Below are 24,733 nucleotides of genomic sequence, written 5' to 3' on the forward strand. Positions count from 1 at the left end.
CAATCACTGTCACCTCTAAGAGAATGGATGGTTCAGGGTTTTCCCAGCAGCTCAATCCCACATTAGAGGGACATCATCCGTGGGCCCCCAGCAGCTGGGACATTTGACTCCACCCATGCCTCTGCTTGGCCGCCCACTCCACTGCCTACAGCTCATGCCTACTCCAGTTGTGCAGAAGGTTAATTTTCTGTTTTGAGTTGTTCTGTAAATGCTGCTTTCACTTGTGACCAGTAAATTTAGTTGCCACCAGCTTGGATAGTTGTCATCACCCTGACATCGGTATTCTAAAGCCTTGATACTCAAAGTGTGGTCCCTAGATTAGCATTATCACCCTCAACTCTGAGTTTGTCAGAAAGGCAGACATCTGGGGCCCACCCCAGACTTCCAGCATCAGAATCTGCATTTTAACAAGACCCCCAGGGGATTTGTGTGCACACTGAGTTTTGGGAAACTCTATTCTAAGGTATTTCTCTAAATCTCCACTAAGCCAAACTGAGTTTCAGCATTTCCAGTTATCAGCTGGGTAACCATGAGTAAAAGAATATATTTCTTCAACCCTTAAGTCCTCATCTGTAAAAGAAGGATGCTAATCCTACTAAATTTAAGATGATTCAATTGACTAATAAATTAGAATTTTTCCTATAAATTGTGAATCATGATCAAAATATGGTTTTATTCTTATGTTGCATCCTCACTAACTGATTATACCATAAACACCTAAAAACAGAAACTCTATCTCTTTTTTATCTTCCTTATACACCAAATGCAGTGTTCTGCCCATCATGAGGTAGACTATTTGACATTTACAAAAATCAACTTCCCTTGGAATCTCCAACTGCCTACCCTCTTCAAAGAACAATTCTAATTTCAATTCCCAACTCCAAGCACTAACAGCTCCTGTCACTTTGACCTAATCCTCTGAGGTTCATCCCTCTAAATAATTGTGTTGTCACTATCTCTAAAGCACTTTGTTACTATGGCAATGCATACATAATTGGGTGTGTGAGTAATTGATGGCGGCTCTCCTGGTCAGCTGCCCTCCCACCGGACAATACAGAAAACATTCTATCCTCCCACATGCTACTCTCCCTTAGGTTTGCATCAAGGCCCTGTAAGTTCTTGACCTTACATACTCTTCATGAACACTACAGACCAATAGGAGCAGACATTGATATAGTAAGAAAACTATTGGGGGAGGAAGTTGTAGGTCTCAAGTTTCAGTTCAGGGTCTGACACTGATGCTATTTTGCAATTTAACTTGGCACAGGGTACTGGACTTTTTAGGATCCACCGCCCACCCCCTTTCCTAAAAGGAGATGAGTGGATAACATGCCTTCCCATGGCTTAACCCCTCCAATGTTCTGTAATATCCGAGTGTCACATAACTGAAATTATTTAACAAACCTTCCCAGCATTAAACATTAACACAGCTCTTTTTATATGGCATGGTTCATTACCATGCCGATAAATGATTAATTATAATTCTCTGTCTGGGCCAATAATTTGGCAGGACTTTTATGATTCATAATATGTGCTGTGTTGTAATGTTACCTCTTGAAACTGACATACTGGCATTTATTGTTTTTTATTGCCTCTCTGAGGTGGCTTTAGAAAGAGACACCAAATGACACGTTTAGAAAGGGTTTAAAAGTTTGACGTGCTTGCAGTAGGCACTACTTACCCAGCGAGGAGCGGAGGATTGGTGTTTCTGTGGATGTCTGTGACCATTTGAGCCAAAACCCAGCGATGAATAATTCAACGAGATGTTTGGCCACAGCAACAGTTTGCAACGGTTCGTCCTGTGTGGTACCTGCCAGCAATTTCAATGCCATTCTAAGTGTGGTCCTGAGCACCGTCTTGACCATCCTATTGGCTATGGTGATGTTCTCCATGGGATGCAATGTAGACATCAAGAAATTCCTGGGGCACATAAGGCGGCCGTGGGGCATATGTATTGGCTTCCTCTGTCAGTTTGGAATCATGCCCCTCGTGGGATTCATCCTGTCGGTGGCCTTTGACATCCTCCCCATCCAGGCCGTCGTGGTGCTGATCATGGGATGCTGCCCCGGAGGAACTGCCTCCAATATCTTGGCCTATTGGGTCGATGGCGACATGGACCTGAGGTAAGCTATCTAAACCTCCACCTACTGCAGTCACATTGAATTAGTCTTTCAGAAACCTATGGCAGCGTGAGTATCCATCTGTTCTGCCACTAAATTAAGGGGCAACTGGGGGAATTAACAGAAGAGAATAAATGCATGTATTCACCTTCCTGAACAGCTGAGATTGCATATTGTACTTTATGGGTTACATTTTCTGTTTTGTTTTTTCAATCTAACTCAGTTAACAAGGCATTGGATAATTGATGTTTATCTTTGGGAAAGATTCAAAGGTTTGCAAGAAAAGAAATCTTTTCCAAGCCCCACAAGCGGCAGCTAAGAATGTTTTCCTTGTCAGTATCAGAAAGGAAAATGACAAAAACCATCTTCCTTTGTGGCAATGAGGAGCTCTAGGTGTGATTGTGAAATCAGATTGTTCATTAAACATTAGGGCCTATGATGAGACAATAGTTAACTCCACCAAACACAGCTAGTTCTTTGGACAAGCTTTTTCTTCGTATAAAGACCAAGAAAAAGTTTGTACATTTGTTTTACTTCTACTGGTAGTTTAAAAAACCTACAACAGCTTCTTTTTAAAAAAATTATGCTTACCTTACTATAAAATAAAAAGAAAATGGTCTCTCTGCTTCCCAGAGAGTAATCTACATTGCAATGTTTTCCCAATTCATCCTGCACTAGTCTGAACTAGCACTAGGGAAAAAAAACTAATAGAAATAAGATGAAGCATTAATGTGATGAGACTGAAAATCTTAATGCTACAAGTCGAATAGGCAAATGTCTTTTTCCTTACCTCACAATCCCTTATTTCCTGTGAAAGGTATGCATTTCTGCAAACCAGCCAGGTGTTAACGTAATGTGTGCTTATTAAACACTGTACACTAGCAATCAGCTCTGGTGATCACCACATACCATACTTAGAAGAGAGAAGCTCAAGGTGTAGAAATGCAAAATGTAAAACAATTCCAGGTTGATCCAGTGTCTAGTGAGCAACTGGGAACAGCCATCACATCTCAGCTAGTGCTAATTTTGCCATGAGCTTTAGAGAAACCATTATATACCAAATTATATACCTTCACAATACATATTCTTCACACAAGGAAATACTGTATCTTCCCTGCAATAGAGTTTTATTAAGGAAAGCCCTGTAAAAAACAAAGGATGGCAAGTGCTGTTCCACCATATAGCAATAAGGTTTTTTAGACTTCAGTTTGATCTGACCTGGACATAGGCAAATAGGTGAGAATTTCAAAAGGCAGTTGATGCAAGTGAACTAAATTGAATACGGCTTTGACGTCCACTTAACAGCTTTGACATAAAGTTGCTGGCCCTTGAAGAACAGGGGTTTGAACTGTGCAGATCCACTTGCACGTGGATTCTTTTCAGCAAATACTGTAAATGTATTTTCTCTCTTTTATGATTTTCTTAGTAACATTTTTCTTTAGCTTACTTTATTGTAAAAATACACTATTATACATATAACAGACAAAATATGTGTTAATTGATTGTTTTTGCTATCAGTGAGGCTTCGGATCAACAGTGTAGTTAGCTTGTGTCTATTGGAAGTTAAGTTTTTTGGAAGTCAAAAGCTATTGGTGGATTTTCTGCTGTTTCAGTGCCCCTAAAACTAGCAGTTGTTCAAGGGTCAGTATATTTATAACTTTTTAACAAAATAGAAGAGTCTTTTACCTCAACATAATACCACACAGGTGATCATTTTGTAAGATAGGTAGTCTCTTCTACTGGCTAAAACTATAAGACCCTAAACTAAAAACTCCAAGTTACACTTTTCTGTGATTTAAGGAAATCTTATTTCTCTTGATACAGGAGATGACTTATAATCTAGTCTACACTGCATAACAATTCCAATAAGAAACAATAATATTAAGAAATAAGAACCAAGAGCAGAATTTGAAACCTTATCCTTCAGCAAGTTAGCATAACCTTTAAAGTGGGAGGGATGGCACTGAAAATTTTCATTTTCATTCTAAAAAGTGTGCACTCCACAGATCTCCCCTCCCCGTCTTCAAAATAATACCAACACTTCTCCAGTCCCATAGCAACCTCTCTAGCAATTTCACCCATATAGAACGCAAGCAAGACCCAGTAAAAAATTTTGCACACCCAAAACAAATCCCACTTAATCTCATAACCATTTCTCATACAGAACCTACTTCCTCTCCTAACACTCCAGCGTGCTATTTCCAAGCCCAGAAGATGAGAAACAAGATGTAGGGAGGGGGGCCTAGACAGGCAGGCCTGAGTCCCACAGCGGCAGGTGGCCCGGAATGTTTGACCTCAAGAGAAAAAACCAGCATGCCTCCAGAGGAAAGAGGATGCCTCACTATGCACAGCAGCCTCTGCATGGCTTATTTTAGGGACAAACACAATCACACACAAGACATGCATTTTAGTGGAGCACAAATGTTCCTCACTATGACCCATTATCATTACAAGAAGGTATGTTGCTATGTAAGATGATGACATTATACATTGCATATGTTAGGGGAACGCTGTTCAAATGTTTCTTTAAAGTCAATTAAGAGAGTGATAGTCAGCTACTGGGAAACAGTTTTCCAGCACTTTTCATTCTTCTGAAGTGAGCACTGGATCACTAAAGTCTTCTGATAATTCATTTAGATACAATCCTGTCTACCATTTATATTTCTAATTCTGTTCTCTTGGAACTTTACCAACTCCATTTCTACCTGAACTCTAGCAAGGGCAGCCATATGAGTGTTTATACCAACAGGTCTCTGCGCTGGTTGGACAGATACCACACAGTCCAGCAAAACACCTCCACCTGGCTTTCCCTTTCCTGGATGTGGTTGCTGGGAGGAAAAACCAGATCTTTCCCACACCCTATCATCTCTTCCAAACCTGGGCGACCGTTGTATTTTGAAATCTCTAGTGACAAAAATAAGGAAAAAAAAAAACAGCACACAACAACCACAAAATACACACATACACAAAATATCAAAAATAACAGACTTTGCTCATTATATCCTTGCTCATTGAAATATAGCAAGCGATATTTCAGTTCCTTCTCTGACTCCTTCTCCAGCCTTGAAAGCTGTGGGAATCTGATCAGTGCACAGGTATTTTCACCTGTTCTACCTGTCCAGTGAGTGTATTATGCACAAATAGTTTCAGGAAGAAATAAAGGTGACATTTCAGGTGTATCTGCTGAGTCCCAGGCCCACAGTTCAAGTGCCACCAAGACATCCCACCTTCGGTGTCTGCTCTACCCCCAGAGAGTCCCCTCTTTCAAGTCTCTTTTCTTAGCAATGGCCTCACCACACAATGCAAGGACTTCCCCTTCTCACTTTCCTTTCATATCCTTTCTTCAGTTTCCCCCAATTTTCAGCTGCCATGTACTTTCTACACTCCCTTTTATTATTCCTAGATTTAACAGTTTCTAGATTTTCCTACCACATCCTTGGTTTTATGGCCAAATATTGTTCCATTGTTCATCTTCCTGCTATTGTAGTTGTTCAAGATCCCTGTCCCTTCAGTTTATCATAATTTAACTCCCATTTCAACTGCATAAATGTCCAGCTCCTGAGAACTAATCCAACACTGTTTCTTTTTTCCTTTATTTTTCCTCAAAGTAACCAAGCTTTGTTCCTCTCATGTAGCATCTAATTCTATTTTACTAGCTAATATTTGCTAGGCACATACAGCATACGTACTCTACATACATTGGTGTATTTAATCCTCAAAATATTCCTCTGGGGTCAGTACTACTATCTTCTGCATGTGATAGATGACAAAATTAAGGCTCATACCTTTGATCAAGGTCACAGAGTCAGTGCATGTCAGAGTCAAAATTTGAATCCAGACCTGTCCACTTACCCCTGTCCAGATTCTTATCCTTTGCTCGACATTATTTCTATAACTTACGACATCTCCACTTTCTAGCACTACCTATACACACACTCTTTGATCTTTAAAACTTGGTGTTTTACTTCTAATATGATTAAAATATTTTGCATTCTAATCACTGACTTCACCAAATTCCTCAACATTCACTGAATTCTCATTTATTGCTCTTATTTGCAATAATAATAATAATAATAATAATAATTCTCCCTGGTGTTGAATAGAGCTAAAGCCACAAATTAAAGACAAGAGATTTGGGGGTTTTTTCTTACATTTTCTCTCATTCCAACATAAGTTCATGATAGTATTTCTATTGTTGACAACTATGCTCTTTATAGGACTTCACATTTTTTTCTTATGAAATGATATTTTTCTTTTACTAATGAATCTCCCCTATATTGCTTCTTAAAAGTACTTATCTGTGAATTTTCACCTCATTTTGAGTGGTTTGATGGTGTTCTCATGAGTTCAAATGGTATCGACTTGCAGCCACCTCTTCTCTCGTCTCCTCCCACACCTCACTGCCAAGATGTCCCGTGAAAGCTAAACCATCTCCTTTTCCAGCTCCTTTCCTATCCCTCCTGTGGCCTTTAAGAAACTGCTCTCGCCAAACTCACAACCATGATACAACTTCATAAGTTGTCTTAGCAAAAAACTTAGAACTAAAGCTTTCACAGGGAAATTTAAAAGAAAAACAAGGAGAGAAACAGACTTCCTTCTAAAAGTCATTCTCTGTTTAAAACAAAAACTCCTCAGGCTTCTCTTCACGGTGATCCAGGTAGTGAGCACTGCCCAGCTCCACCTCCACATTTCTGTCCTCTCCTTGAGAGAAGGCACACGGATACACTGGAATCCAAGTTATTTATGGGATAGTCTTAAACCCATTCTAACTGATTTTTAAAAATAGAAGATAAAAAGAGAATGGCATAAAAAGTGAGGAGGGTTGGGAGAGAGGGGAAAATAACAACCCCAGTACTTTAATTCTAAATAGGACAAAGTACAATTTATAACAAATTCAGTTAGTGTGCTGTAGGACACTGCCTTTGCATCATATTTTGTATCTAAATTAACTTGTCACAATAATCAATTGAACTTCTTAGAAATAGTTCACATATACTCTAGTATTGATTATTGTTGCACTATTTTAGCTCTACTAAGACAAGTATTTTTGCCTAAATTCTTTTTTTAAATAAATCTTTATTGTTGAAAGTATTACATATGTCCTTCTTTTCCTCCATTTCCCTCTTCCCTCTATTTCTCGCCCCCCCCCCATCACCCCAAGTCTTCACCACCCTATTGTCTGTGTCTATGGGTTATGCATATATGCATATGGGTTTATTGGGATTTTCCTAAATTCTTTAAAACACGGTTTAAGTGAGGTCATTCCTGGGTTTTTTATTTTTTTTTAATGATTATTAAAGAAGTTAAGCACCCTGGTAAATGTTGTCCCCACCCTTTATTTTGCCAAAACTGTGCTAAGTTAGATGCATTGAAACTAAATTCCTCATCTTCAGCTGTTTTCCTTAGCATTGTGTAGGGTGGTTTGTATCTGTTGTTCTTTTGGAGGGGGGAGGCAGGTGGTGTAAATAATTTAGCATCTTCTTCCGAGTACACATATATACTTTTAAGAATTTATTGTTCTGATAGCCTTGATGCTACAACTATTGTAGAAAGAGCCTATCAGAAAAATCTCTCTGATTTTCTGACTTGGAATTATGCTACAACATAGCACACACTATGACTAGATATATAATAACACCACCTAGCTTTTAATGAGCACCTTGCATTATTCTAAGTATTGGATTCACTGGCTCAGTCAGCTCATAGTCTGTGAGGTGGCAGTGATTAGGATTTTCATTTTACAAAAAGAAAATGGGCAAAGAGAAGTAAATGACCCAAAGTCACGTAGTAAGTGCCATGCCTGCTTCTAATCCAGGCAGTGTCTGGCTTTAGTGTCTGGCCCAGCTATTTAAGGCACTGTTCCCTGAGCAAAAAAAAAAAAATGTACCCCTATATACAAGGGCACTTTAATGGGAGCAGGAAGACCCATTCCCCAAAAGCCTCTTTTCCACCACCCGTCACAGTGCTGAAAATTACATCTCTCCACATTAATCCTTCCAGGTCAAAAGCCAAAATCTGCTCACTTAGCCAGTTCCGCTCACTCAAACACATGCTGTCAGGAGGAGTGTACCAGGTGCTTGTTCTTCTCAATACACATTTGGTAATTTCTTAGCAGAAATAGAAGCCAGGCCTCCCCTGTCTGCTTGTATGTTTCTTTGTTTTGTTTTGGGGTTTTTTGTTTTGTTTTGTTTTGTTTTGTTTGGGGGGGGGGGGGGTCAGCTTCTCTTCTCTACTCAAGATTTGAGCATTTAGAGCAATAATTTTCTCTAAGGAACTACACTGAGACTTCCTCTCTTGGACATGCATTCTCCCCTAAGGGCCCAGGGAACCCCATCTCACCCCAACACGGACAGACATGGAGGAGCCCCTAATGTCTCTTCCATATAAAAGTGTGTTTGCTGTTCTCTGATTGGAGGTTCAAGGGTGGCATGGCCTAGCACCTTGGATCTTGTTTAATAATGAATTTAATAATGAGTGGCCATTAACTATCTTGTCTGGTTCTTGAGAACCAACCGGAAGGGAGGGATGGCACAAGACAAAGGAGGAAGACACCCAATACGGATCTCACTGTGTTGCCGGAGGCTGAACCCTGCAATTGCCGGGGCGGTGTGTATTTCTGTCCATCAGACTGAATGGTGCGCTGGTTGAGACAGGCTTTTGTAGGACTATCTAAGCATGAAACAACCTCTCCCCTGGAAAACTCAGGTGGACGTATCACCCTGCCCATTTCCTTTCAGCGTCAGCATGACCACGTGCTCCACCCTGCTGGCCCTGGGAATGATGCCGCTGTGCCTCTTAATCTATACCAAAATGTGGGTCGACTCAGGGACGATCATAATTCCCTATGATAACATAGGTAAGTCATCGCTCTGCAAGATCTCTGAATATTTCTCTCCTCCTCTCTGCTTACCCCCGGCTGGGTTCTCAGGCCAGGCTCAGACCCAGCTGGTGTTTGCCTCTAGCAGCAACAGCAGTTTGTGCCCATTTAGGATTTCATCGCAAGCCACCCCTGCTTTTGAATTAGAGTGGCAGAATCTAAATTCCAAACCATGGCACCATGGGAGAAACTGGCTTGTTTCTCCAATGAAATCACAAGGAGAGGGCCCAGTTTAAAGGGTCCCCTGGCACAGCTGTCTGGGCCTGAGGAGGCCAAGTTGCTATACTTTCCTTAACCCACAATGCAACTAGCTCATGACAAGCATTTGCTCCCAGACACTTACACTGAAGAAATACAAAAATCATTCCACCAATGATTTAAAAATAGGGCACCTAGTAAGCAATCGTAAGTGTGGCAATAGGAAACTATCAGATAAAACATATTATTTATAACACTTAACTCTGAGTCACAATTGATTCAAAAGTTGATTTACTGGCATAGTCTGTGTGTCATGCCCCAAGAAGTTAAATTTTCTGTCTCCACTCATTTCACCTCCTAGATATTCACCCTCATCTCAATGGAGCTTTTTTTCTGTTTGGGGGACAATAAATGATGGTGGAAGACTAAGTTTTTGATGTAACATGGTATCAAGAACAAGATGGTTCCTGGTCCACCAACACCGGGCATTTCCCGTAGAACTATCATCATAAAAGATGAGATGTAGGGGAAGTAGTACATTGGTATCAGTCACCAGGTACATTGCATGCTAGTCTATTTTCAGCTGACCTTGGAGACAAATGTCTCCCTGGTGGGCTGCCTCAAAGAGGTACATAGGTGTCCCATTGAAGGGAGCATGTAAACAAAGGCTAAATAGTGACACACCAGCATGTTTGTAAAAAGGATTCCTATTGGCATGGAAAGCTGGACTGGATGGCACCTAAAATCCCTTCCATTTCTAAGGAAGATTGTTTTCTGTGATAAACCATGATTTAAAGCTCTACACAAGTGATTTGGGATAAATTTTGAAAATATAATTGGGGACAATATGTATTATAATATTTTCAGATAGTCTCTTCTCTCTCCACTTTTACCATGGCCATTAGAGAGAAAAAAGGATATTTTTATTTTAAAAAGTAGTCCGCCTTGACACACCATGTTCAGTATAGGATTTCCCTACAAGGTCCTTCTAGTGACCACTTGGGAATTCCTCCATATCAGACATCATATCCTGTTGCAACAGGTTTTAGAATGATCCTCTATAACCACCTATCTATGCTCATGCTGCTGAGCTCAGCCTGCTCCCTTGGAGTTCACCTTCTTTAAAATTAAAGAATGCAGTTTGCTTGAGTGGTATACATTGTAGGCCTCTCAAAGGGTTTGTCTGTGAAATGAAGAGCTTTAATTCTATAACTCATTATTTAAGAAAAAAAAATTAAGCTTTAAAATATTTTCTTAGTATGAATTTCCTGGAAAATGCCCTATAGCAGTGATGGCGAATATTTTGAGCTCGGCGAGTCAGCATTTTGAAAAACCCTAGCTTAACTCTGGTGCCATGTCACATATAGAAATTTTTTGATATTTGCAACCATAGTAAAACAAAGACTTATATTTTTGATATTTATTTTATATATTTAAATGCCATTTAACAAAGAAAAATCAACCAAAAAAATGAGTTCGTGTGTCACCTCTGACATGCATGTCATAGGTTCGCCATCACTGCCCTATAGCAATGTGCGTAATTCTAACTATGGTGTGAATGACGTATATCACATCCTTTAATGTGAGTACATTTTGAAAGGAAGAGAAAATAAGAAAGAATGAGTGGTTATTTACTTCATCAAAGAAGAAGTAAAATGAAAAAATGGAAGAATGTAGAAAATAGAAGAAAAAAGAGAAAAAATTTTAAATGAGAGTTTGAAAAGCAGATACTAATTCTGCCTACTCTCCATTCTGCTAAGCCTATTTCCAACCTAACCTTCTTGCTATTGGTTTTTCTAATCCTTTAATGTAGAAAACAACCTAATTCCTTCAAAAGATGTTATCGCTGCTTTTTAGATAAGGACGTTAAGGGTCATGATAACTGTTCCATTTGTCCAAGGTGACCAGGGAGCTGGAAATAGCTCCTGGTCTGCTCTCCACTCTGCTCTGTGGGCAAGGCTGATTCCCACAGGCTCCTCGCAGTGCTCCCTCACGGTGCTCACCATGCTTTGAGGAATTCAATAAGCACCCGCTGAGCCCCTTCAGATGATGACATCTGGGTGGAGGAGGAGGCAGCTCGTACAGCTGATTCTACTGAAAACACACTGCAGTAAAAATTTTCATTCTACTCCTCTCTCCCCTACATTTGAGAGTATCCAGTACCGTGAACTGTACATCTATTTCACCACCCAATTCTCACAATACACTGTGAGACAGACAACGTTTTACCCATTTCACAAACAGGGGAACCACGGCTCGGAGGGCTTATTGATTTGCACAGTTCCCACAATTTGCAAATAAAGCTCACCTCTGAGACTATATGGGTCCAAGTTGCACCACATGCCTCCATCTACCATTCTCTTTTATTCTCTTTTTTCTTTCTACCTCTCTTTCCTCCTGTATCTGCTGTGTAAACTGATTAAAGACCAAGTTATGGTTTAAAGAGGGTAGCTGTAAGCCAATGAATAGACAGACATTTGACAGAAAGCACAAGCATATGAGGAATAAGGAAAATAAACAGAGTCTGGGAGAAGAAAATAGAAGGAACTCTAGTACACTGAGGAGTAAAGAGTTGGGACAACCCACCTCTGCAAGTAGGAGCCACACACTCTCAGTGTGAAAGGCTGAGTGCCTTTTCCAGTCACCTTTAAATCCTGCAAAAATTTTATCCTGGCTCCGTATGGTCAGGAGAGGAAGTCTGTCTTGGATTTCGGCAGGTGGTCCCAGAGAGATAAAGAGGGCTCAAATACAGGAGTGGGCTGCCTTTGCACAGATCTGACACACGAAATACATTACCAAGACCTAACCACACACATTCTAAGCACAGTATTTGCACCTAGTTTTAAGCTACCACAGTACAAAGAATACATATTAAGATGTTTTAATTCAAGGCCTAAAAACTTCACACAATTTAGGGAATAGTCTAGAGACTCCTCCCAAAATAGCAGGATGAAAGGATCCCCGATGGGGATTTTTCTGAGGGTTCTTACCAGTATAACTATAAATGATCCTTTTACATATCTATTGTTCCATCATTTTTTTCCTTACCCTCCTTGTTATCTTATTTTTTTTGTCCTGCTCTTGGTACCTTTAGCCACCAAAGGCTACAAAAATTATGATTTTATCATTATTATATTCATTTTAAAGTCATATTTACAGACCTGGAATGTAGAATTTGTTTTTCAGTCCTAGTTCAATCTACTTTAGTACTAAGCAACATCTACTTTCAGATTTCATTATTCAATTCCGCTTTCTCTTACTGATTTAAAAGGATGTTTAAAAAAGAAACGGCCCATGAGAAGTTAGAAATTGTTGATGCTATATTATATAAAAGCAGCTATTGAACAAATGAGTGTTAAATAATATGGAGAAATAACCACATGTCACAAGAACAGCAGTGAACTTAACACGGTGACTATGAAGTATGACTCTTTTATTTGGCTGGGTGAGCACGTTCCTGCAAAGAATATAATTGTTTGAGAGGTGACCAAATACATTATCTCACAGAAAAGTTGAAGCATGCTTTTCAATCTATTCTCTCACCTCTTGTCTACAGATTTGAATAACCAAAGTCAGTCTTAACCAGAAGTCATTAGCCCACCAAAGGCCTGGAGAAGTTTGAGCTTTTCCTTTTATTTCTACTACCATGAAGTAACAGAGATATAAAGCATGATCTATGTCTCTCTGAGAACACACACACACACACACACACACACACACACACACACACTGAAAAGGTATTTTCCCAGAATATAAGGATCCAAACATCAAATAAGGCAAGATTCTGACCAATTGAAACCAAAATATAGTGATTGGAAGTATAAGGAACGCTTAAAAATTAACCTGAGATTTAGGGAAAGGATTTATATCAATATTATCAATTATTTTCAGTAATATTAAATTAAGTACTGACGTGAATAAGGAAAGAGTGTGTGTTTGTTTTTTCTGTTTTGTGTTTTCAAGGAGAGTGATATATTACCCAAACCTTTTACAGGCTACCTACTCTTTTGTTTTCCTCTTTCCTTGTGCTGTGTCCTGTTGATCAAATTGAACTTCTGTCATTTTCAGGTACGTCTTTGGTGGCTCTTGTTGTTCCTGTTTCCATTGGAATGTTTGTTAATCACAAATGGCCCCAGAAAGCCAAGATCATACTTAAGGTAAGTGGCCCATCTATAGGCTGCACAGTCAATTGCTCCATTGTTGAAATGATAGGTCTTTCCAGCTATACAATGGTCTTCTCATTATAGTATAAACCTAATCCTAGAGGGATGAGCATTAACGTTATTAGCCATGCAGTCCACTCTTCTAGAATGTCCTTCTCCACTCTATCCACAGGGCAAATTTTTATTCACCCTTTGGAATAATCAACTCAAACATCATCTCTTGGTTTTACTATACTCTGTACTCCCACAGCACTTTGCTCTTATCTCTCTTATGTTGGTTTGTTTTATAAAATATATCTATACCGTGGTCTTAAAATATAGATCATATCTTTCTTATCTCTGTATCCATATGGTAGTTTTGTGCCTGGTAATTAGTAGGTGATACTAATTTGTAACCATTCATTTCCCTACACCAACTATATTCTAGCTAGATGATATGGATATGGATAAGATAAAGATGCTATGGATATAGGTATAGATGACATAGATATATAAACATAGATATAGACAAAGCCATAGTCCATTGATCAGAAAGCATAATAAGTTAGTTGGTATTCTTTGCTTCTCTGGTCAAAAAAAGTTCTAAAATCCACTTTTTTCAATGTGAAAGGGGAAAAACAATAACAACAGTGGCTTTTGTTTGCATATGCCTTTAACCTTTATAGAGTTTTATATCCATTTTCTTAGTATTGTAACAATAATAAAAAGTAATCAGCCGAAACCGGTTTGGCTCAGTGGATAGAGCGTCGGCCTGCGGACTGAAAGGTCCCAGGTTCAATTCCGGTCAAGGGCATGTACCTGGGTTGCGGGCACATCCCCAGTGGGGAGTGTGCAGGAGGCAGCTGGTCGATGTTTCTCTCTCATCGATGTTTCTAACTCTCTATCTCTCTCCTTTCCTCTCTGTAAAAACTCAATAAAATATATTTAAAAAAAAAAAGTAATCAGGGCAAAATTTTATCCTCAATTACAGATAAAGAAACTAAGACTCAGAGAGGTTCATGACTTATCAAAACAAGGAGAGCAGGAAGAGTGGACTCTAGAAGCCAAGTCTTCTACTTTTTATTGAGTGTGATTTCCTCATCTCTGACAGGGATAATTTGCAAGCTAGTACATCTTCCTCAGGCTAACCAAGCATGGATGCTTTATTTTCCAAAAATTAAATTGTGGGACAAGCACCAACATTCTTGGTGGGCTGACCATGGCCATCAGGTGAGGAGACACTGAGAGGTAACTTCATTATCACAGTTGATGGGTCTGCTTGTGTCTTTCTTCCAGATTGGATCCATCACAGGTGCAGTCCTTATCGTGCTCATAGCTGTGGTGGGAGGAATACTGTACCAATCTGCCTGGATCATCGCTCCCAAACTGTGGATCGTAGGAACAATATTTCCTGTGGCCGGTTACTCACTAGGGTTTTTTCTGGCTAGGATAGCTGGTCTGCCCTGGCACAGGTATGGTATTTTGGTAAAGCTAACTGGGGAATTTTTTTCTATAATAGCTTTTTGTAATAGTTTGCTAGTGTGGCTATAACAAAGTACCCCAAATAGACTCGCTTAAACAACAGAAATGCATTGTCTTACAGTCTGGAGGCTAGAAATCAAAAAAAAAAAATGTGTAGCAGCCTTAGTTCCTTCTGAGGGATGTGAAGGGGGATCGATCCCAGACATTTTCCTCTTGGCTTGTGGATTGCCATCTTCTCCCGTTTCTCCTCACATGGTCTTCCTTCAATGTATGTCTCTGTGTCCAAATTTCCCCCTTTCATAAGGGCACCAGTCCCATTGGATTAGGGTGCACCCTAATCACCTTATCTTAACTAATTATATCTACAATGACCTGATTTCCAAATAAGGTCACATTTGAGAGAATACAATTCAACCTGTGACAGCTGTAAATATGGATGACAAATTCAAAATTTTTCACTTGTAATAACATTTACCCTATTTCTAAATTTGTCATTCTAAATTGGCTCATTCATTCCTAAATTATGCAAGTTTCCCAAAAAGAAAATACTGACTGCCTTTCTTTTGCTGAAATTCTTCTGGGCCATGCCCTGGACCATGCAGGTTGAGCTCTTCCATTGTCTTGCATCCTTATTCTCCAAGCAAAGCAGACATATATACATATATATGTACTTATTCTCATTATATTTGTTTGTAATGTAATATGACAACAAAGCAAAGCAAAACAGAAGAATAGAAACATATATTCTCCTACCGTTCTTTCAGATGCCGCACAGTTGCTTTGGAAACAGGGATGCAGAACACTCAGCTGTGTTCTACCGTGGTCCAGCTCTCCTTCACCTTTGAGGAGCTCAACCAGGTGTTTACCTTCCCACTCATCTACAGCATCTTCCAGCTCGTCTTTGCAGCAATATTCTTGGGAGGTAAGCAATAATGCTAATCACTTTTCATTCAGATATTCATTAAGAAATCCTGGAGTTACTAGTATGGCATTTTTTAAAATAACCTTTTTCTGGCAATGAACTATATAAGTTAAATTAAACACCTTCTTTTCTGGTAGTGAAAAAGAGAATGGGTGGGAAAAGCCAGTCATAATATTATTAGGACTTCCCTACTGCTGATGAAATAATTGTAATTTTACCCAAAGGTTCTGGTAAGGATTATTTTGAAGTGTAAAGTAATGGAGATCGATGGTCTCCATTGACTGTCTTTTCCTCAGTAGCTAGGGAGGCTAGAACAATCTGTTAAAACAATTTTATTGTGTCCCTGTCTATATGCTTCCAGGAATCCTGAACTGAAAGCATGTCTTTATATGCTTTGTAAATATAGGATATTTATCAGAAAAGTTCAGGACCGACCTAAGGAGATATTGATATTGACATAATAAGATCTTTGAAGCAGGACATTGTCTCTCTCAGCTGTGTATCATAACAGTGGCTAATGTTTACTGAGCACTTACTATTCTAGCAGTGGTCGGCAAATTGCGGCTCACGAGTCACATGCGGCTCTTTGGCCCCCTGAGTGTGGCTCTTCCACAAAATACCAACTTCTGCACATGGGCCACGAAGTTTCAATCGCACTGTACGTGCACGCCCGCACGTGGTGTTTTGTGGAAGAACCATACTCAAGGGGCCAAAGAGCCGCATGTGGCTCACAAGCCACAGTTTGCTGGCCACTGTCCTAGGGTCATGGGAGGCACTTTACTATTTTATCCCATTTAATGTTCACAATTGCTCTATCAGATAGACAATATTGTTATATCACTTATAAGTATGAGGTACTGGAATTTGAAAGTAAATAAAACCTTCTCTTCCCCTGTGAACTTTGAAACCAATTAAGATGTAGAAAAAAATCAGATATTTAGATAATAAAATAGCACTTTTATTACAGATAAAACAATTAGAAAATATGGCTCAAAACTGTGATCAAATGGTCTTGTTTATACTGCCCCTTTCCACTGCCTCACACATGTGCCATAACACACATAAACTTCAGGTGTCCTCTTGCAAGGCAGTCTGTCCAAGTGAAACAGATCTCAAAAATATGCTGAGAAATGGCTGTCACCAGGGACTAACAGCTCCATGGAAGATAGGAAGGCTGATCACCAATCAGTCACCCCCTCCTATGGGAAGGAATGAATGAAGGCTGGGAGAGATGGAATGTTATTCCAGCTCAAGTCCCACACAGACCATGAGATCATGGTCTTGGACATTACCCCTTTGCATGTAACATAATTATTGAGGACTAGCACAACAACTGGGAGATGGTAGGTACGGAATCAATGTTTTCTGCTATTGTTGTTGGTGAGTACCACCTGTGTAAGTCATGAGCAAGTACCCTGTACAATTGTATGCTAGGTCTGCCTGAAGTGCAGTCCTTCCTCTTACTGTGAGCATCCATGGAACTAGAATGGTGCTTGCTCTCTAAGTAGCCTCCAGCCTACAGAATGTGCAAACTGCTTTTTGAGTCATAGCTTATAATCACTGTCCAAAGTAAGTTTGTAGCTAATTATTATAAAATTTTCTTAACCTCCCATGTGTTTTTTCTAGTTTATTTGACATATAAGAAATGTTATGGGAAAAACCGTCAGGAATTTTCCGAGAGCAAAAGCAATGAAACAGTCTCCGAGTCATCGCTCTATAAGGTGAATGAAGGATTTCAAGCACATGAAAAGTAGACACCATATGGACAAAAAAGAAGAATTCTAAAGAACTATAACAATATTTTAAAATATTTGTTTCGCTGGGACATTTGGCAAGAAAAAAAGTGAAAATTTTAATTTCAACTGAATCTATATATTTATTGGTTTGGGTACCAAGTAACTGGTGGTCCAAATCTTTAATGTGACAAATATTTATATGTAAATAAATATTTTGTGTCTTTGAAATATGCCAAAAACAATATCTTCAAACCTCGGCTAAACCTGATAACACTGAGAACCTCATAACTCCTGAACTGAATTCTTACCCAGAATCTCATAACTCAGACATGAGCACCTGACTTTTTGTATGTTATAACAGATCCACCGAATTATTACTATGGTGATTAAGATTTTCTCCAGTATTTATGATTGTAAAAAGATTGAAATGAACATCTTCCACTGACATATTATTATTTTGAAAAATGTTGCAACCTATTTTTATAACTGTGCATTGTAACATGAGCAAATATCTCACTTCCTGTATTTAAAAATAAAGAGATTGTCACTTTTCTAAGTGACAATCCAAAATCAAAAGTAAGAGAAATGAGTTACTAAATAGAATTCAGTAACCAAATTAGAATCATGACCATACTCATCAGTGATATTGTACACCCATTAGACATTTTCCTTAAAAATGGCTTGAATTTAGCAAAGTATTGTGTAAGCCCTGGAGAAGGACTTCTTCAAGCTTTGCCTGCATGAGGCAGGTCCACATTGGCTAATATGACAGCTATTTGATTTTACGAAGCTCCACAGTAGGCATCAGGGAGCGGGGAGGTGGCAAGATGCACAAAGACAGTAGAAATATTGGAAGAAACATCACCACTCCAGTGGGTGAATTCAGTTCAATGGGAGATAATGGCTAATACATGGAAAAGCACAAATAACAGAAACCCATTTGAAGGCATAACTAGAGCCAACTATATGTGCAGAAGGAAATAGCAATAAGAATAATGAAGTCGGTGGGTCATGGGGGAAGTGAGTACTAAACAGTATTTGAGAGAAAAAGAAGACATGCCCAAGGCCCAGAAGTAGGAAGGGCATTGCCCAGTGAGTACCTTGAATGCCGTGAGTGGTGTAACGTGAGGAAGCCAGGAGGATTTGCTCAAGGGCAGCAGGCTATTATGGCAAGAGGGAAACCCTGGCTGAATGTTGGGTTCTCAATTATAGTGTCTAATTTAATTTCCCTCATTCAGCAGCAAAATGCGGGCACATTCTTAACTCAGTTCCATTTTCCATTTGGACATTTTTTGCTGCCTCATTGACTCCCTTTCAAATGTTTTAGATCCAAAGGGCCTTTTGCATTTAGATACTGTGAGTTCAGATATGCTGGTGCACCTCAGTATTATAGGCACATGGATATTAACTCTTAATTTGCTTTTCAATAGGTGGGGGGGGGATTCTGCTTGGTAATCTTGTAATGTTTCTACCTTTTTATACAAGATGCACATTTCCAAATGAATAAGACCTGTATATTTTTCCATCATTAGACAATCTCAAGGGACTAGGAACTCTTATTAAAGGAGTAGAGGCCCGATGCATGAAATTTGTGCAAGAGTAGGCCTTCCTTCCCCCTGGCTGCTGGCACTGGCTTCCCTCTCGCACTCAGGACCCAGGCTTCCCTCACAGCCCTGGCTTCGTCCGGAAGGTCTTCCGGAAGGATGTCTGGAAGGATGTCCAGTCTAATTAGCATATTGCGCTTTTATTATTATAGATAGTAAGGAAAAGGTGGTACAGATTTTCTTATAAGGGAGTATCAAAGAATGTGCTTCCAAAAGTGCAAAAAGAAGACTTTCAGTCTATCTGTGAAGTACCTTCTACACTTCTCTCATCAAATAGACAACAGGCAGGTGCACTAAAGACACACTGTGAATTCATATCATAATTCCCACACACCCATAATCCAGGGCCTGGATGCCAGCAGCTGCAGCAAGCAGGTTTTTCCTCCCTGTTGATCAAGATATGTGAGTGTGACAGAACTTGGCTTTCTTACATGATGTGGTGTCTTGAGTTGTGCTTTTTTTCCCTAATGTGCTGGAGGGAAGAAAAATAGCTGAGCTTTTTAAAATGACAGCTCTCTATTTTTAAATGACTTTGAAAAGCTGAATAAATTATGTATTTTATTGCCTCTGTGAGTATCATATTAAATGAATATTTTATTTGAAAGGATGAATAAATGAAAATAATTTTTGTAATGTTTGGTCTCTGAGTCTTTGTGACAACTGTCAAGATTTCTTCACTATTCTATCAATTCTAGAGATATAAATAAGGTAAAGTTTCTCAAATATTAAATTGTTCTTTGAAAAGTACCTAAAAGAAACTCTTAATTAAACACTCTAATAATTAGGTATTCCGCTGATACAGATTGAGGTTGTCCCCCAAGAAAACCATACTAGAGGACCATTAATCAAAGACTTAAAAATGGAGTGATGAGGATAGCTGATTTAAAATAAAAGTATTATATGTACTTACAAATAAGACTACCAGCATCTCCTATTTAAAAAATGAAGAAAGAGAGAGCCCTAGCCAGTTTGGCTCAGTAGATAGAGCATTGAATGGTCCCGGGTTCAATTTCAGTCAAGGGTACATACCTTGGTTGCAGGCTCCCAGCCCTGGTCGGGGGCATGTTGGAGGCAACCAATCGATGTATCTCTCTCACATCAGTGTTTCTCTCTGCCTCTCCCTTTCCCTTCCACTCTCTCTAAAAATAAATGGGAAAAATATCCTCAGGTGAGAATTAAAAAAAAAAATGGAAAGAGGAGAGAAAGAGAGGGAGACAGAGAGGAAAGAGAGAGAGAGAGAGAGAGAGAGAGAGAGAGAGAGAGAGAGAGAGAGAGACACTTCAGTTACAGTGCCAGTACATTAAAATTTCTCATCAACAAGACTTGAAGAAATTCAGGTTATGAACCCCATTTGACTACTCAAAGACATCACTGTTTTCCATCTAAGAAACTCTCTCTTAAGAAAGGAATACCTTACTCTCATCATCCCTACTCTTACTATGGTTTATTGGTTCAGGATGGAAAGACTTTGCACAACAACTACAAGAACAATCAATAATATTGGTGATTAAGAAAGGCTTCTTATCTTTCTTCATTGTACACATACTTCTTTAAGAAGTTCAAAATAGGGTATTTTAACTGTGTTGGAATATTTTGAATATAAAAATACCATAAAGTGGATGGGAATAAAGACAATTCTCCATTAACATGCTAGTACTTCCATCCTCAACTACTTACCCAAAAAATGCATCTTGAGTATATTACTCTTGCGCATAATCCTGTGGGCACCAACAAAGGAGTATTGGTTTGAAACATTGAAAGAGCACAATTTTTTTTTTTTAATCAAAGGATTGACAAACTTGTGTCAAATGTCTAAACTTTGCTTATCTTAGAATTGGAATTCAGATGTGAGGGGACTGACATAGTGACACATATTGATGTATTGTTTAGAATAGAAAAACGAAGTCAGATTTTTTTTCCCTGACAGAAAATTTGATTTTAATCCTCACCTGAGGATACTTTTCTTGATTTTTTTAGAGAGAGTGGAAGAGAGAGGGAAAGACAGAGAGAAATATTGATGTGGGAGAAGCACATTGATTGGATGCCTCCTGCATGAGCTCTGACCAGGGCCCAGGCCAGGGAGGAGCCTGCAACCAAGGTACATGCCACTGACCGGAACTGAACCTGGGACCCTTCGATCTGCAGGCCAACTCTCTATCCACTGAGCCAAATGGCTAGGGCCAGAAAATCTGATTTGACTGATTAGTTTGAAAGGGCCTTTGCTGGGTGAGTTAGGAAGTATGAAGGTCATGCTCCATAAATTAGATGAGCTAAATCTGCAACTCCAAGTTTCTTTTAAATATGTGAAAATATCAAAATCACATTATAAAAATAATTGATCTAGAATATATAACAATCCAATAAGAAGGTAATAAGAAGGTAAGTAACTCAATTTTTTAAATGAGCAAAAGAACTTTGAACAAACTTCAGCAAAAAAAAAAATGGCTACTGAAGCAAATTAAGCACATGGCAATGGCAAATAAATATATGAAAATATGCTCAACACTATTAATAGTTAGATAAGTGCAAGTTAAAACTACAACATATACCACTACATGCCCAATAAAATAGCTAAAATGACAAAATTACTGCCATTAGCAAGTATTGCTGAGGCTATCAACTTGTAACTCATAGATTGCTGGTAGTACAGCTACTTTCAAAAAAGTTTGCAATTTCTTATAAAGTTAAACACACACTAATCATATAACTTAATAATTTCATTCCTAGGTATTTACTCAGCTACCAGAAATAAAACATAGTAACAGAAAGGTCAGGGGCCAGAAATCTACAGAAGGAATTGACTGCAACAGGCATGAGAAAACATTTTGGGGGTGATGGAAGTGTTCTATAACATGATTTTGGTGGTGGTTACACAACTTTAAGCATTTGTCAAAATACATAAAACTATGAGCTTAAAATTGCTGAATTATATTGAATGTATATTATACTGTTAATAAAGCTGATTTAAAATTTTATTGGTCAAGGAGCAGCAAGAAAATTTATTCCATTTTTCCCAATCCTCTCTGAGAATATTGAGTTAAAGTGAAAGAGTTACAGGCTCTAAGAGCTAGTTGATAAGTCTAGTAAAGCCTTTTATAGTATACATCCTAGAAAATGAATCTATATAGTTCAAGTTTCAGAAACATTTTTAAAAATAGGTATTTCCAATTTTTTGTTTTCAAAAAAAGCTGAAAGAGGTTCCCATCAAGTTGCCAACTCTTGCATTAAAAAGTTTCAAGATAGCCCTAACCGGCTTGGCTCAGTGGATAGAGCATCAGCCTGTGAACTCAAGGGCCCCAGGTTCGATTCCGATCAAGGGCATGTACCTTGGTTGCGGGCACATCCCCAGTAGGAAGTGTGCAGAAGAAAGCTGATCGATGTTTCTTGCTCATCAGTGTTTCTAACTCTCCATCCTTCTCCCTTCCTCTCTGTAAAAAAATCAATAAAATATATTTTTAAAAAAAAAGTTTTAAGATACCTCTGGCCGGGTGGCTCAGTTGGTTGGAGTGTCTTTCTGTACACCAAAAAGGTTGTTTCTCTCCCATCTCTCTCTCTCTCTCTCTCTCTCTCTCTCTCTCTCTCTCTCTCTCTCTCTCTGCCTTCCTCTCTCTCTAAAATCAATAACCATATCCTTGGGTGGGGATTAAAAAATGTTTTAAGATAGGCCACTGATAAAAAGTTGCATATATAGGGAATGGATTTTTTTATTTCCAAATAGTTACTGCCAAGCTATGTGTTGGAATATTTCACTCTGTACATAGCACAATTATAAGTTTATTAATTCTCTCCAGACCATATATATCTTTAAAGGATAATTACACTATTCATTTGCTGCAATGGAAATGAAGTCTGCCAAACAGTGATCAGGAGACACTAAAAGGACAGAAATAAGAATTAAAATTATATAATTCTAATGTGCAGGAATAGTTTTTAAAGTTTTCAAATACACATTTTTTATATTGCGTTTCCAACTACACGAAAAGTCATCAGTCAGAGTATTCTCTGACTATTGAGTAAATATGCATCAGGTGTGATTTTAAGCTCTCACTATTAACTCAACCTTACAGAGCAAACCTATTAGCAGTGAGCTTATCAAGTAAATCTAGACTAAGTTCTTAGGAATGTGCTTAAATGTTATATTTATTCATTAGATCTCACTAGGATCCCGAAGTAATATGTTTACCTATGCCAGGAATTCTTAATGGACTGTGTCAGTGATCTCCAAAGTACTTAGGTGATATAATATGATTAATTTATAAGCCAAGTGCTAATTCCATGACAGAAAGGGCCATGAATGAACCACCAGCATTATGAAGAGGTTTGCTGCGCTTGGTCTCTAAACTCCCCATACGTTGTCTCCCACACTCCCAGCCCACACCTCGGTGTTCGCAACTAGAAACTTGATCTTTCTTTTTCATTTGAGCTTCTTCTGTTGAACCTGAGAAATTTCCTCAAACCAAACACTGATGCCTCCCCCTAGCCATTAGACAAGGTCCTCTGCTTGAGCTGCTCCTAAATCCAATTTCCCATCAGAAAATCCTCCATCTACTTAGAGCCTGAGGAGGTGAGGAGAAAATCAGATGTCCAGCATTTAATTGATATCTCTAAAGGAATCATTTTGTCTCACATAACACATACCACATTGACTGAGAGACTGAAAATTATTTAATTTTCAGATTTGGTTATCTCATTCTCTGCTCCCACAGTTTTTATTATCCTCACTGTCATCTGGCACTTCCTGAAGACTTGTTTGGTTAGTTTTCTTTCTCTTTCTCCAACCCTTATATAGTTAAGGTATGAGGAATATCCTATCTAATAATAGAGAAACATGGTAATTAACCATAAATTTGCTACCCTTCCCATTGGCTAATCAGGGCGATATGCAAATTAACTGCCAACCAAGATGGCAGCCAGCAGCCAGGCAGCTGAAGCGAACAGGAGGCTTGCTTGCTCCAGTGATGGAGGAAGCCAAGGTTCCCCACCTGCCACTGCCGGCCTCTGAGCTGCAACTCTAAGAAACAATGTTGCAATTATAGAACCTAAACAATCCCCAAAACCTGCTTTCAGCCAACCGGAATCTCAGAGCTGGAGTTGCAACAGTGTTACAATTATAGAACCCAAACAAATCCAGATCAGCAGCCGAGGTCTCAGAGCTGGAGCCAAGCCTCACAGCTAAAGCTGGCTCTCAGTTCCAGTGACAGCCATAGAAGGTAAATAAATCCCAGAATAAATAAAAAAAAGAAAAAGAAAAAAAGGAGAGGTTGGGAGCTTCAGTTACCCACTAGCCTGAAAACGGCCCTCAGCCTCTCACCCAGACTGGCCAGGCACCCCAGTGGGGACCCCCATCCTGAAGGGGGTGTGAGCAGCTGCAAACAGCCATCAGCCCCTCATCCAGGCTGGCCAGGCACCCAAGCGGGACCCCCACCCTGATCCGGAACACCCTTCAGGGCAAACCAGCCGCCCCCCACCCGTGCACCAGGCCTCTATCCTATATAGTAAATGGGTAATATGCCTCCCAGCACCAGGATCAGCAGAGTCATGAGGCCTCCCAGCACTGGGATCAGCGGAGCCGCGAGGCCTCCTGGCCCCTGGAGCAGCATGACAGGGGGCAGCACCCAAACCTCCTGATCGCCCTGCAGCTCTGTGTGTGAC

General features: G+C 39.3%; 1 protein-coding gene across 1 annotated transcript; it reads left to right on the top strand.

Moving 5' to 3' along the window:
- Window positions 1-1,743: 1,743 nt before the first annotated feature.
- On the top strand, window positions 1,744-17,495 carry SLC10A2 (solute carrier family 10 member 2; the record flags this gene model as incomplete). Its single annotated transcript, XM_081082478.1, has 6 exons — window positions 1,744-2,123; window positions 8,858-8,976; window positions 13,264-13,352; window positions 14,634-14,809; window positions 15,584-15,741; window positions 17,368-17,495. Exons 1-6 carry the CDS (start codon window positions 1,747-1,749, stop codon window positions 17,493-17,495), a joined length of 1,047 nt encoding a protein of 348 aa, XP_080938604.1. The 5' UTR covers window positions 1,744-1,746.
- Between the last annotated feature and the right edge of the window lie 7,238 nt (window positions 17,496-24,733).

Source organism: Myotis nattereri (genome assembly GCF_964212035.1).
Source record: "Myotis nattereri genome assembly, chromosome: 2".
Taxonomy (NCBI): domain Eukaryota; kingdom Metazoa; phylum Chordata; class Mammalia; order Chiroptera; family Vespertilionidae; genus Myotis; species Myotis nattereri.